General features: G+C 45.6%; 1 protein-coding gene across 2 annotated transcripts in view; it reads left to right on the plus strand.

Annotated features, from left to right (window-relative positions):
• The first annotated feature begins 1,816 nt into the window (after positions 1 to 1,816).
• The window catches only part of LOC119954677 (transcription intermediary factor 1-alpha-like), a 157,616-nt gene continuing 144,994 nt past the window's right edge, over positions 1,817 to 14,438 (plus strand). The window contains exon 1 of one of the 2 annotated variants that reach the window (XM_038780099.1): positions 1,817 to 2,397. In XM_038780099.1, the coding sequence (XP_038636027.1) occupies positions 2,139 to 2,397 (259 nt within the window). In that variant the 5' untranslated portion in view covers positions 1,817 to 2,138. The remainder of the gene's footprint in view (positions 2,398 to 14,438) is intronic. The other variant, XM_038780100.1, reaches the window with a different exon arrangement.

A 14,438-nucleotide genomic window follows, 5' to 3' on the forward strand; every position in this document is an offset into this window, starting at 1 on the left:
CTCTTTCCAAGGGCCGAATGGCCTCCTTCTGCACTATAAATTCAGTGATAATGAGATGGATTAAGAGTTTGCCCTCTCCACTCTGTGCATTGGCTTTGTAACTTTAAGAAGCTCGACACCATCCAGGACAAAGCAGTCTGCTTGATGAAATAAAATGAAAATCGCTTATTGTCACGAGTAGGCTTCAATGAAGTTACTGTGAAAAGCCCCTAGTCGCCACATTCCGGCGCCTGTCCGGGGAGGATGTTACGGGAATCGAACCGTGCTGCTGGCCTGCTTGGTAAGCCAGTGATTTAGCTCAGTAAGCTTGTTCCCCCCTTCCATAAACATTCAAATCCTCCACCACCGATGAACAATGGCAGCCATGTGTACCATCTGCTGTGTCCTGTTACTTCCTTGATGATAAAGGTGCACATAGAACACAAAGATGTAGTTGCTACAAGTATTTATTCTTAGTGGTAATCATGCATATACAAATGACTCCGCCTCCGTTACGAATGTCTATTATCTTGTCTGTTCTGCTCCCGTCCGTCCTCCAGTATATACACATCTGTCCGGTCTAGTTCCCCCTGCTGGCGGGAGGTTATAGATGTCCTTATATCTGTTGGTCATTGTCTATATATATATATAGTGGCACTGTTATATACAAATATATACATTGATGCAACTATGTACAATTATAGATAGATATGCCTGTACGTATATCACCACACCATCTACAAGATACACTGCAGTAACTCACCAAGATTCCTCAGGCAGCACCTTCCAAACCCACGACCATTACCAACTAGAAGGACAAAGACCAGCAGATACCTGGGAGGCCCACCAGTTGGAAGTTCCCCGCCAAGTCACTCACCACCCTGACTTGGAAATATATTGCAGTTCCTTCACTGTCGCTGAGGCAACATCCTGGAACTCCCTCCCTAACAGCACAGTGGGTGTACCTACACCTCACCTACACCTCAAGGACTGCAGCGGTTCAAGAAGACAACTCACCACCTTCTGAAGAGCAACTAGGGATGGGCACGAAATGCTGGCCTAACTAGCGAAGCCCACATCTCGTAAATTAATAAAAAAGTTTCTAAAAAGATAGGGCCAAATGATGTATGCTTTGACTATTCATTTGACTTAATAGGCAGCACGGTAGCATAGTGGTTAGCACAGCTGCTTCACAGCTCCAGAGTCCCAGGTTCGATTCCCGGCAGGGCCACTGTCTGTGCGGAATTTGCACGTTCTCCCCGTGTCTGCGTGGGTTTCCCCCAGTGATCCGGTTTCCTCCCACTATTCAAAGATGTTAGGTGGATTGGCTGTGTTGGATTGACCAATAGTAAGTAAACAACCTCGCGGGTTAGGTGGATTGGCTGTGCTAAATTGCCCTTAACTCCAAAAAAAATGTTAAGTGGGGGTTATTGTGTTACCAGGATAGGGTAGATACGTGGGCTTCAATAGGGTGCTCTTTGTAAGGGCCGGTGCAGACTCGATGGGCTGAATGGCCTCCTTCTGCACTGTAGATTCTATGATTCAACTGCACAAGGCTGCATGACTAGCCCAATTCTGCCCGCCTTCCCAAGGCCCATTTTCCAGCAGGGAGTCTCTGGCCAGTCCCTCAGAGTCGAGGATGACTATCCAGCATTATAGAGTTGGGGGGAAACCCACCCACGGCCACTGAGACCAATAGTAAGTAAACAACCTCGCTAAGCTCTGGCAGAGATCAGCACAGATGGAAAACGCAGGGTATCATCTGCCTTGGTGGGCGCACATGAATCCAAAATATTTTAAGGAAGAATAAAAAAAACAGAAGAAGATTGCCTGTTGATTGAAGTCATTAATATTAATAAGGGTGTCGGTGACGTGCTGTGATGAATATGGATTTGCTGCTTCTCACTGGCGCCCTGTGCCCGGGAGATGGAGCATGTTCTGCATTTGACAGCAGCACTCAGAACGCCCTCAAAACCCACAGTCACTGAGCGTTTACCAATGCAACAACTTGGCCACATCGATGGATAGGTAGATAATAGATAGATAGCGAGCGAGAGAGAGAGAGAGAGAGTGGGATCACACGCCGACTCTAAACCACGGCAACAAGGCGGATGGGAATTACAAGAGGGATTACAGCCTGAAACTCCACACTCTGAGAAATGGCAGAGAGCCCGCAGGAACCCGGGCTCAACACGGGGAACGAAGCGGAGAGCAGGGAACAAGGGGAGAAGGCGGAGGGCGCCCAGCTCAACCTGCTGGAGACGTGCGCCGTCTGCAAGCTGAATTTCCAGAGCCGCGACCCCAAACTGCTACCATGCCTCCACTCCTTCTGCAAGAAGTGTTTGCCCGAGCCTCTCAGGCACTTGGTGCTGCCGGGAGCAGCCTCGGCGGATTCCTCCTCTCTCCAACAACAGCAGAGTGAGTATATTGGGGAGAGGGGAGGGGAGGGATTGAACATTGTATCTCACCCTTGTTACACACTTGAATCTTGCGTAACCCGGATTCTCCAGCTCCAATACACACAGACCCAAGGCTCACACTAGGCCCAGTATCCAACCCTTTGTCAGACTTGGCACCCCTCCAAATCACCGAGGCGTTTGGAATCATTCAGCCCCCCCTTTCTCTCTATGCATTTTAACCATGTTTATTCCAGCTAACAGCAATTGCATCTCTACTTTTATAGTCCTGACATACCACCCGGGCTAAAACTGGTGAAAGGAGATGTGTTATTGAGCACTGAGCGGTTATCATCTGACATTTTGTAACCCACTCTCCCCTGTCGCCTAGTTTCCATTCGTTTATGCGGATTCGAATCGCAACTAATCAATGCCCGAACCGCTAATTTGCAAACGGCGTCTGTTTTTTTTTCTGAGTGTAAATGTCGGTTATATATTTTAATAGCTATGCACCATTTATTGAGAGTAGGTAGCATGGGAGTTATGTGAATTTGCAAATGGGGCCTCGGGCGGTTTGTAGCCTGTACTCTCGATTGTGTGAGAGTTGAGTCGGTCGTCATGTTTTAATATTTGCCCTTGAGTGTTTACAGACACTCATTCCCCACCCACCCTCCGTCTTGGTGTTTACTCCCGACTGGAGTGACCCATTTCATCCCCCCCCCCCCCCCCAATAACCTGGCAGCTTTTCAGTGAAGTTATCCCATGAGCGACAGCAGCTGAAATCTCAACAAAAGATCTATTTTTTTCTCACTGGCGTCCCGATCAGAGAAATATGGATAACAAAGAAGCGTCTTTGTGGGAATGACCATCACCCAGGTGAACTCTGGAAAGGTCTGAACCGTGTTCCCTATCGCCGATTATCTTAAATTGAGACACTTACACAAGACTTGCATGGGCAGCCATTACAGCTGGGTGAGAAAAGCAACTTTTCAGCAAGACTGACATGTTGAAATCCATGCCAATTTCTGTAATTCCCGCCCGGGAGCTGAACCCTATTCGAGCTGTGTATTTATCTCACGTTCACCTCTGCAGGTACTCGGTAGAAGTGGCACATCTGCTCCAATATAATCAAACAACTGGAAATAAAAACCATTCACTTGCATCAGTTTAGCCAATTGAACGTTTTTCAAAGTTGGAAACACAGATTTCCCTTTTCAATGAAATTATATCATTGGGGTTTTCCTCCCGGGGGGGGGGGGGGGTAACCAAAACATTTCCAAAAAAATGAAACTGACGTCGAAATAGCAAATGTGGTTTCAAGCAGAACGTGAGACGCACTTGAAACTGACAGCCCCAGTTGAAACTGACAAGTCAGTGCGTTTCAATTGGGGACCGCTGAGTCGTTGCAAAGTAGTGTTTCGGTATTTAGTGCAAATGTTGCTGATAAAAAGTTTTAATGGTTCCCCGGGGAAGGGGTACATTGTAGCAGTTCTGCGCCACATTGTGGCAGTGCTTCTTGGCACATTGTAGCAGTTCTTTGCTACATTGTATCCGAGCCGCTGATGGAGCCCCTCTCGTTGCTTAGGCACAATGTAACAAGCGGCGAGGAATGTACCGCTCCTGCACCACTCGCAGGGGTGTTACAGCATCAACCTGATCGAGTTGCTTTACCCCCCCCCATTTCCCGCCTCCGCCCCGTGGAAATGATCACAGGGCCCGGCTGAAGCACCAAATTACAAGCAAGAGCTTTAGCTGGCGCTTCCCTCTCTCTCCCCGAGTCTCCACCCACTCTCTTTCAGCCTCCCCGCCCACCCCCATGGGAAAGCCTTGAGTGGTAGATGCGGGTGAGTCACTCCCAGGCGGTTGGAACCGGTCAAGGGCGGCTGGAACCAGCCAGAACCAGATAGAAGTGGTTGTTGGCAACTCAATGGGAATTAATTGTGCTGGAGCAGCCCATGGCTTAATGTGAACAGGGGCAAATAATCTGAATTGTTAAATTAACCCCCTCCCCACACACACACCCACACCCAGGGGGACATCTGTATGGCCCATTTGTTGCTTTTAAAGTAGATAAATCTGAGACACATCTCCCAGGGGAATATTCTCAACCAGGACCACTGTTGACTGGGTGGTGGGGTCTCGATTGGTGGGCTGCACCCCAGACAGAGAGATCAGGGCAGAGAAACCGGAACATTCCAGGCTGCAGTAAAATATGCCCCCCCCTCACTGGAGGGTCTTCTCCATGCATACATTTTAAAATAATCTTTATTGTCACAAGTAGGCTTACATTAACACTTGCAATGAAGTTACTGTGAAAATCCCCTAGTCGCCACATTCCAGTCGGGTACACAGAGGGGGGGGGGGGGGGAATTCAGAATGTCCAAATTACCTAACAAACAGCATGTTTTTCGGGACTTGTGGGAGGAAACCGGAGCAGCCGGAGGAAACCTACGCAGACACGGGGAGAACCTGCAGACTCCGATAGAGTGACCCAAGCCAGGAATCGAACCTGGGTCCCTGGCGCTGTGAAGTAACAGTGATAACCACTGTGCTACCCATTGTGGTTTTGTTCATGTGCCATCAGGTGGGACGACCTGTAAAATCAAGTGATACAGTTTGTGGAATTGGCTTCTTGACTATTTTGCAGTAATGAAATCTTTAAGAGTCGTTTCTCCAACAGACAAGCAAAATATTATGGAGCTGACAAAGTTATCTAGGAACCTGGAGTTGAGGGTAGTATCCAATCAGCCATGACTTCATTGACTGGCTGATGAAATGGCCTCCTGCTCCTAATGGGTATGTTCAGAAATCTGGAATGCAACTAGAAAATGCTGCAAATACTCAGTAGATCAGGCACCGCCTGGGGAGAGAACAAGTTGGTGACCTTCCGCCAGACCTGGGAAATGTTAGTAATTTAATAGGTTTCAAACACAAGGACAGGGAAGGTTTGTGACAAGGGTGGAAGACAGGCAAGATTAAGTGTCAAAAGGTGCAAAAAAGATGGTAACAGGACAGGAAAAGAAACAATAGATGGGTCTAGATGAGAGCGAGCGAGGGGTAAATGGAGTTCACGGCATCATTACCAACTGCTGTCTGATAACCTGAGGTTACCTGAAATTGTTGAACCTTTTGTCTGGGAATTTATAAAATGCTGAATTGAAAGATCTGGGGTTGTTTCTTGTCATCTTTGGAACAGTGCAGCAGTTTAAGGTTCGAGTGAGGCAGAGAATGCTGTCTTCGTTTTTGTACAAAATTAAGTTGTGCTGTGTGTGTGACATGACAGAATGGGGGTGGGGAGGGGTAGCTGCCTGAAAGCTTACTCCTATGGTCATAAGACCATAACAAATAGGAGCAGAATTAGGCCACTCGGCCTATCGAGTCTGCTCCGCCATTCAATCATGGCTGATATTTTTCTCATCCCCATTCTCCTGCCTTCTCCCGATAACACCTGATCCCCTTAATAATCAAGAACCTATCTATCTCTGTCTTAAACACACTAGCCTTCTGCGGCAAAGAGTTTCACAGATTCACCACCTTCTGGCTGGAGAAATTCCTCCTCATCTCTGTTTTAAAGCATCTTCACGTCCGCTCTATCCAGGCCTCTCAGTATCCGTAAGTTTCAACAGGATCCCTCCCTCATCCTTCTAAACTTCCAACGAGTACAGACCCAGAATCCTCAACCGTTTCTCATACGACAAGCTCTTCTTTCCAGGGATCACTCGTGTGAACCTCCTTTGGACCCTTTCCAAGGCCAGGACATTCTTCCTTAGATATGGAGCCCAAAACTGCTCACAATATTCCAAGAGGGGTATGACCAGAGCCTTTTACAGGCTCAGACGTACATCCCTGCTCATGTATTCTAGCCCTCTCGCCATGAATGCTCAACACCATTCTGTCCTCAAATTCTTTAATGTGACTGGACAAGTGGTTGTTTGTGAAAAATGGATTTTAAATGACTGGAAGTGAATGTAACTGGTAAATTTACACATTGTTAGCAATGTATCTTTTAATATAGTGTAATTGTGGAATATATGAACCAGAACATACTTCATAGAATTCCTTCATGGACCTATCATTTAAAAATCAGAAAAAAATGAATCCCCTTTTCTAGTGGTAGGGGTCTCCTATCAGCTGATCCACAGGCAAAGTATCTTTCTTGAGCAAACTCTTGAGCGGCCTAGTGGCTAGCACTGCTGCCTCACAGCGCCAAGGACACGGGTTCAATTCTGGCCTCTGGTGACTGTCTGTGTGGAGTCTGTACGTTCTCCCTGTGTCTGCGTTGGTTTCCTCCGGGTGCTCCGGATTCCTCCCACAGTCCAAAGATGTTCAGGTTAGGTGGGGTTACGGGCATGGCGCAGGGCAAACGGGCCTTGATAGGGTCCTCTTTTAGAATGTCAATGCAGATTCGATGGGCCAAATGGCCTCCTTCTGCACTGGAAGGAAAAATTCTATGATTCTAAAGACATTGTTCCATATTATTCAATATAATTCTAATGTCAGAAAAGCCCAATGTTACCAAAGCGGTTTAAAGTAAAATACTTATTTGCTGGTCAGCTCCTGCAGTTTAAAGAGATGGAATGGAATGTGACAGAAAAATATTGGAAAGCTGAAATGGAATTTGAACATTTTTGTAGAGCATTTTTTGTAAATGGCACTTGTTAAAGCTGAGTTCCATTCCCACAACACATCGAGGTCAGGTGACAGGAGTTGAGCATTCTTCACTGGCCTCGCACTCACAGATATGGATCATGTCCGAAGGGACACAATGCACAAATCTCTGGATGAGGGAGGAAATCATTGGCCCAATACCACCCACATCCTGATGGCCACTTTTGTGTGCGGCTGCATCAGGCTGTGTGTGGATCCCTGATACGCAAGTGTCACCTATGTAATGAGGTTCTCTGTGGGTGGCACGGTACCACAGTAGTTCGCGCTGTTGCTTCACAGCTCCAGGGTCCCAGGTTCGATTCCGGCTTGGGTCACTGTCTGTGTGGAGGCTACACGTTCTCCTTGCGTCTGCTTGGGGGTGCTCCGTTTTCTCCCACAAGTCCCGAAAGACGTGCAGTTGGGTGAATTGGACATTCTGTGTACTCGAATGTGGCGACTTGGGGCTTGTCACAGTAACTTCATTGCAATGTTAATGTAAGCCAACTTGTGACAATAAAGATTATTATTATTATTACCTATCCCTGCTGTTGCGAAGGATGGGTCTGGCCACTTTTAAGCGGAACATTCCAAGTAGTTGGACTGTGCCGTATCGCCTGACCCTTGTCGAAAAATCTGTTCAGCAAAACACCTTTGACCACAAGACTTTCGAGCAATGGTCTGCATGTAACGTCCTCGAGGCCCTGGTGGAAAAGGAGATGGTGGATCCCATCAGATCCTTCCCTGGTTGTTAGATTAATTTGGTGGGTTGTCTTATCACCAGAACTTTCAAACGAACACCAAGACCTAGCTTGGCTGGTGATGAGAAGGGCCTCCCCTGTCAGATCCTTCTTGCACGCTCGAGGTCTTTGCACCACCATACACTGCCTCTTGAAGCAGCTGCAGGGAGGAAGCGATGGTCGCCCACCTCCTTGTGGAATGTGCCTTTGCAAAGAAGGTCTGGAGAGAGATGCAGTGGTATTTGTCGAGGTTCATCCTGAAAAGCTTCATGACTCGGGACTCTGTGCTCTATGGGCTGTTCCCAGGGACGCATTGAGACAAACATCAACTGGAGGATCATCACATCTCTGAAAGATGCGGTTTTGCCTGCCCGAACCTTGGTTATCTTCCAATGCAAAGAATTGTCCTCGACAGAGTGTTGCAAACTGCAACATTCCAAGGTCTGGGACTGGGTGCTGAGGGATGCAGTCCAGCTTGGCAGCTGCCGCCAAGGCGCAATGGGGAATGGCCTTGTGTAGACCAAGGAGCTGTTAAACGCATAAAACCGTTCTGAATGTGAGCTTAATCCTAACTGTATGTAACTGTATTGAAGCACCGTAGAATGCAACATGCCCAAAAATGTGAAAATCATTGCACTTCCCTGTTACAACAATTTGAAATGTTTTTGCAGTTCAGAACATTAGTATATATTGTGATGAATGTAAGATATTTTTATGATGCAGTAATGTTATTAAAAGCCTGGTTTAAGATACGTATATCTGCAGTAATTTTTTAAACATCCTGGTTTAACATACAGGCAGGTGGTGTGTCTGTAAAAGGTGCAATTAGGATGTTGCAAAAGTGAGATCATCATTCATTCCAATCATATTTGTTAAGATATGCCTAATGGAATGTTGATATGATTGTTGGAGATTCCTTGGAGAGTAGATAATTTGAGACAGTGTGTTTAGACTCGGGTAAGTTGGTCATGGCATGTAAGTGAGATAGAGATGATGTAATTAATGGGAGGAACCAAGTCTGTGTGTAGTTTTGCAGTTTGATATGGGTTTGGCAGCCTGCTAGGCACCTTTAAGTTGAGCAGGAGTTTTGTCAAGTACTGTCCGACTGAGCAGGAGTCTGACAGAGACAGAAGGCTCTCTTTCTCTTTTGCTCCTTGCTATCTTCCCTTCCTCACTGTTCTCCTTGCTCTCTCTCAAGTCTGCAGCAAGTAACCCTGTGTTTACTAACTTCATTTATAAAAAGTGGCTTTTGATCTATAATGGGCTTTGCTTAATTAGAGATCCAGAAGGTATAAGTCAGTAGTTAAAACAGAGGTTTCCTTAATTGAAATGCTGTTTTCTGTGATAATGTATTGAAATATTGTGTTAATAATAAAGTCTGTTTTAATATAAAAGATCCTTACGTTTCAGTGCAATCACTTCTGGAGCAAAGTATCTTTTCCTCACAGTGTCACAAATTGAAAAACCATTGGGGGGTCTCATCTGGTTTCCTCCATACAAATTGGGCTCTGGTCCAGGATTTTAACAATACGAATAAAGTATATTTTTACAAAGAAAACCACTTGCAGGTAGACTTATTTATTCTGCAAGTCTGAAGATCATTCCCAATGGACTAACAATGAAATATCCCAAATACTGAAGCCTGCAGGAAACCAGTCTCTAAATCTATTGATAACCACTTTCTGAATGTGGGAACTCAGCCAGTTCCTAATCTACCGCAGCAGCTTGTCACTAATTCCACAAATGTTCTCTCTCTTTCTCTCTCTCTCTCTCTCATAAAGACCTTCTTGTATGAGGTAAATTTACAAAGACTTCATGAAAGTCCAGATGGACACCTGTGGTCTTTACTTTTTAATCTAATGACAAGGTGTCGGTATTTTAATTCCACTTACATTAAACTCCAACTGTTCGCACTTCAAATATGTTTACCCGTGCACAAGTGCTTGTACACATCATCATCACAGCCCCGAATCTTTGCCCATTCATGATTTCAGCATTTAGGATTTTACCCGGGCAGACATTGGTCCTGAAATTAAAGAAAAGCCAGCATTTGGAAGCCAATAAAAAAGTATCACCGAGGTGCATTTTCCCCTGTGGAAGGTGTGCATGTGCTATTGCTAACAGCACATGGTTTGCTGTGAATTAAAGGACCAGTATTTTGCAGTAGACATGCAGTGCAGCACCTTACTAAAAGTGAGTGAGTCAAAGCCAAGCAGAAAACCTCCGAGCAAAGTGATGATACTTGCACAAAGCTTCACAATCTTAGAAAGACTGAAAAATGGTGCCAGAGGTACCAGGTTGGCCAAGGAATACACTGTCAATCAATCCACAATCCGGTACGTTAGGCAGTCTGAGGAAAAAAAATAAGGGCCGGTGTTTGTGTTTCTGGTCGACATGTGGACAAGGGTTAACTTCTCTAAATGGGGAGGGATGCATGGTTGGAGGAAATTAAGAAGTTCCTCAATGTGCGGGTAAAGCATCAGCATCAACGGAGGACCTCCAGCAAATAGTCCAATCATTTGAATCGTGCCAGCGCATTAAAAAAAAATAGTAAAGAAGTTTAATGTACTCAAAAGATTATAAATAGGGACAGTTGAGACACTGGTCAATAAAGTCGATAAATTTAGAAAAAAAAAGTACGAATAGAGAGTAGTCCTGGTCATTGTTAATAATAGTGGTGGTGCTGTAGGTGCGTCCTTTCCCTTCCAAAGGATTCTCAGCAGATAGAATGGCTTGATCACTTTACACAGCACTCTGGCTGTGTAATGTAAAGCTGCTGGGGATTGGGTGAGGTTGTGTCAGCTGGCCATCCAGCTGCTGGAGACGTCCCCAAGATGCATGATTACATTGAGGAGAGAGGTTACTAGGCAGAGCAGGGTCTTCAGCGCAGCGAAAACTAGCCTATTCTGGGCGAAAATGCCAAGTAGGACCTAAATATCGAAAGAAGAAAGCACAGCTCTTGGTTTTAAAGCAGCGAAGGATTGGGCTAACGCTTCTACTTAATGGCTAGGTTTAAATGTAAATCAGAGCAGGTTTATAGGTTTGAAAATCCTGAAGCTTTTAAAGCGAAGAATAAATCTCCTCTGCCAGTCTTTTGGAAGCATTGTTTGGGTTACAGCAGGAATACTGGCTTGAGAACTGCTTTCTGCTGGAGATCAGGACTTAACTGAGGGAAAGGAACCTGTCTTTTACTAGTCCTCGATAATGAACCTGGGCATCACATTCTCTCGCAGGGTGCCATCCAGAAGTTGACATCTTTTGGTTGCGCCCCAAATGTGACCTTGCTTATCCAATCAATGAACCAAGGGTTCATTGCCTCATTCAAGGCTTACCAACTGATGAAGTTCCAAGCACCTCCTTCACCCATAGTCCGTGACTGCTGGACCTGCTCGTCGCAATAGGCAAAATTAAGGAGCCATGGGGTGGAGTTGTAGCTTCAACCATAAATGCTTGCTGGAAAAATGTTTAGCCTGAGGCTCTGAACGGATTCCCACATAGGGCTTCCCCACCAAATGTGGGTGCCGAAGTGGCTAGGATTGTTGACTTGGTTTAAATGTAAACCAGTGCAGGTTTATAGGTTTGAAAATCCTGAATCCTGAAGACAAGTGGAGGGGAGATATTTGAAGACGTGGACACTGATGAATCAATGTCATGAAGAGGAACTGTCTATGAAAACATAATGTGGAGATGCCGGCGTTGAACTGGGGTGAGCACAGTAAGAAGTCTTACAACACCAGGTTAAAGTCCAACAGGTTTGATTCAAACACGAGCTTTCGGAGCGCAGCTCCTTCCTCAGGTGAATGCTGAGGAAGGAGCTGCGCTCCGAAAGCTCGTGTTTGAATCAAACCTGTTGGACTTTAACCTGGTGTTGTAAGACTTCTTACTATGAAAACATAGGTTTGGGTTGATGAAATTAAATGAAAGTGAGCAGGAAGAAGAGCCTACGTTGGCTGATTTTGCAACCACAGTGATGGCAGATCCCAAGATCAACTGAAGATTTGAAATGATGGGTGACATATCATGATGCAAAGATGGAATGAAGCATGGGCCTTCTGCAGAGGGATTGACGGTTGCTATTGCTCCTTACCAAGAACTTTGCAAAAATTGAATAGCAGAAGATGATGCAGTCAAAAGTAACATTGATTGTTCTTTTCATCCACATCAATGTCTACATCAGCCACTTCATTCATTCCCTCTCCTCCAGTCACAGCACTGTAATTTTACTGCATGGTATCCTCAAACATAGTTTTTATTGCATCTGTCAAATTTGAACTAGTCCTTGGGTTTTATTGCATTGTTGCAACAAGGGCGGGACTTTTCAGCAGCTCCCGTCCTCAGACCAGAAATTCCTGCCCGAGGTCAACGGACCTTTTCTATGGTCTCCGCCTGTGACGATTCTTGCGGCGGAAGGGCAGAAAAAATCCCGCCCATTGTTTTATTTGTGTTGTGATGAATGTAGGAATTTTGGATTATGTATCTGGCGCAGTAATGGTTAAAAGCCTGGGTTAGTGTGTGCATGTGACTGCTGCAGCAATGTTTTTGAAAATCCTAGTGTAAAAGAAAGACAGATGCTTTGGCTGCAGAACGTACAATTAAGATGTCACAAAAGCAAGGTCGTCATTTCATTCTAACCATGTATATTGTTTACCTAAATAGGGCTAATGGGATTTTGTTTCTTGGAAGAAGGCTACCTGGGGAATAGATAATCAGAGCCTTTTGTCAGATGGTCATAACCCAGTTAGTGGGATAGAGATGATAACCAATTGTAAGCGATTTCTTGTATGATGTTACTCTGTTAGTAAAAGTTTGTTTTAATAAACCATAATCCCTATTTGTGCGTGGAGTCAGTCCTGGAGCAAAGTATCCTTTCATCATTAAATACAAGATTGTGATATCTGTTGAGTATCCAAACAACTTTTGGAGTCTGGTTCGGGATCGTTCCTTTTTAAAAAGATCAAATTTGGTGGAAACGGGAATCTATCTAATTCGCCCCCAATTAGAAAGTATGTTTGCCTTTTGTGATACTGGAATGTAACGACTGAAAATGGTGGGAGTTTACTGGTTGTAGTTCCGAACTTTGTTTTTACGCACTTCTAACATTCGTGCAGCAATGATTGAGGATCTATCGCCCATTTTGAGGTTTGGCTTCTCATACATTCCTTCATCAGACATTTACTGTGGTTATAGTAGCTGTCCGCTGGTTAGCTGATCTAATAAGACGACTTTTAAATGTAATGCTATCCCTCGCTGAGCTGCAGCACATTGGTTTTAAGAGTGCGAGGCTTGTGGTTTTAAGACCCACCCCAAAACCTAACATTTTACCTGACATGCTAATGCAGCACTGAAGGAGCGCTGCACTGTCGGCCATGCTTTTTGGATGGGACGTTAAACAGAGGCACCACCTCAGATGGCTGTTAAAGACCCTGTCAGTAAGCGGTTAGAACATGGATCATCGCTACCACAGGGAGTCATTGAGCTCAATAGCACTTCAGGGGAAACTGGATAAACTCGTGAGAGAGAAAGGAGAAGAACATGCTGATGAGGTTGGATGAGGGGTTGTATGGACAGGAGGGCAGTGTCAATTCAAACAGCACCAATTTCTCCACACCATCCATCTGTAAACAAAAAGGTGTTTTGATTTGCTTTCCTCTTTTATAAGTGGTGGCGTATTTCTCAACCATCCGGTTTTGATGTGATCCAATTTTCCCACAGAAAACAGATAGGATCAACTCCGAGGGTTAGTTTATTTGTACACACTCACTCAAAACCCGGGAAGAGGGTCACACCATTGCCACCTTTGCATTCATTCAGTAAAAAAGGGATGCTTGCCTTCACTCAAACTCCTCTAGTCTCCTTCGCAGGTACACCTTCAAATTAGGCTGACCGCACTGCACGTATGCAAATCTCCCCAGAACAGCTGATCAGTAGCTCTGCTCTGCTGCCCTCTGCTGGATGCTTGCCTTCACTCAAACTCCTCGGGTCTCCTTCGCAGGTACACCTTCAAATTAGGCTGACCGCACTGCACGTATGCAAATTTCCCCAGAACAGCTGATCAGTAGCTCTGCTCTGCTGCCCTCTGCTGGATGCTTGCCTTCACTCAAACTCATCGGGTCTCCTTCGCAGGTACACCTTCAAATTAGGCTGACCGCACTGCACGTATGCAAATTTCCCCAGAACAGCTGATCAGTAGCTCTGCTCTGCTGCCCTCTCCAGTAGAAGCAGTGTGAATGATGCCAGGTGTCCAACCTGGGCGCCAGAGCTCCTTTTCTGTGATGCCGTTATACGGATAATAAAATGGCAGGCTGACTTTGCAGATCCACAAAGCAATATCACTGGTTCCACCAGCTAGAGGTCCATGTCATATGACTACCACCACTCCACTCTGGCTTTGAGAAGGGGTGTGTATCCCTAGTCTGGGTCCCCAAATTGCTGAATGCCTCAACCGTTTAAGAATTTAATGTCTTAGCAGATGAGTAGACTCTGGTTGGCCAGCCTATGTTATGAAATGCAGATGGCCTTTGTACAGCCCACTCAGAATTTGGCTTGTGTAGCCCACGGGGGGGGGGGGGGGGGGGGGGTTTGTTAGTATCTCTTCAGGGATAACAAGGTGCTAGTTTCTCCAATACTACTGGATAGCTCCTTTTTGTTTGGGGGTTTACAGACAGACATAGATAAAGTT

Source organism: Scyliorhinus canicula, chromosome 20, assembly GCF_902713615.1.
Source record: "Scyliorhinus canicula chromosome 20, sScyCan1.1, whole genome shotgun sequence".
In the NCBI taxonomy this organism is placed as follows: Eukaryota; Metazoa; Chordata; class Chondrichthyes; order Carcharhiniformes; family Scyliorhinidae; genus Scyliorhinus; species Scyliorhinus canicula.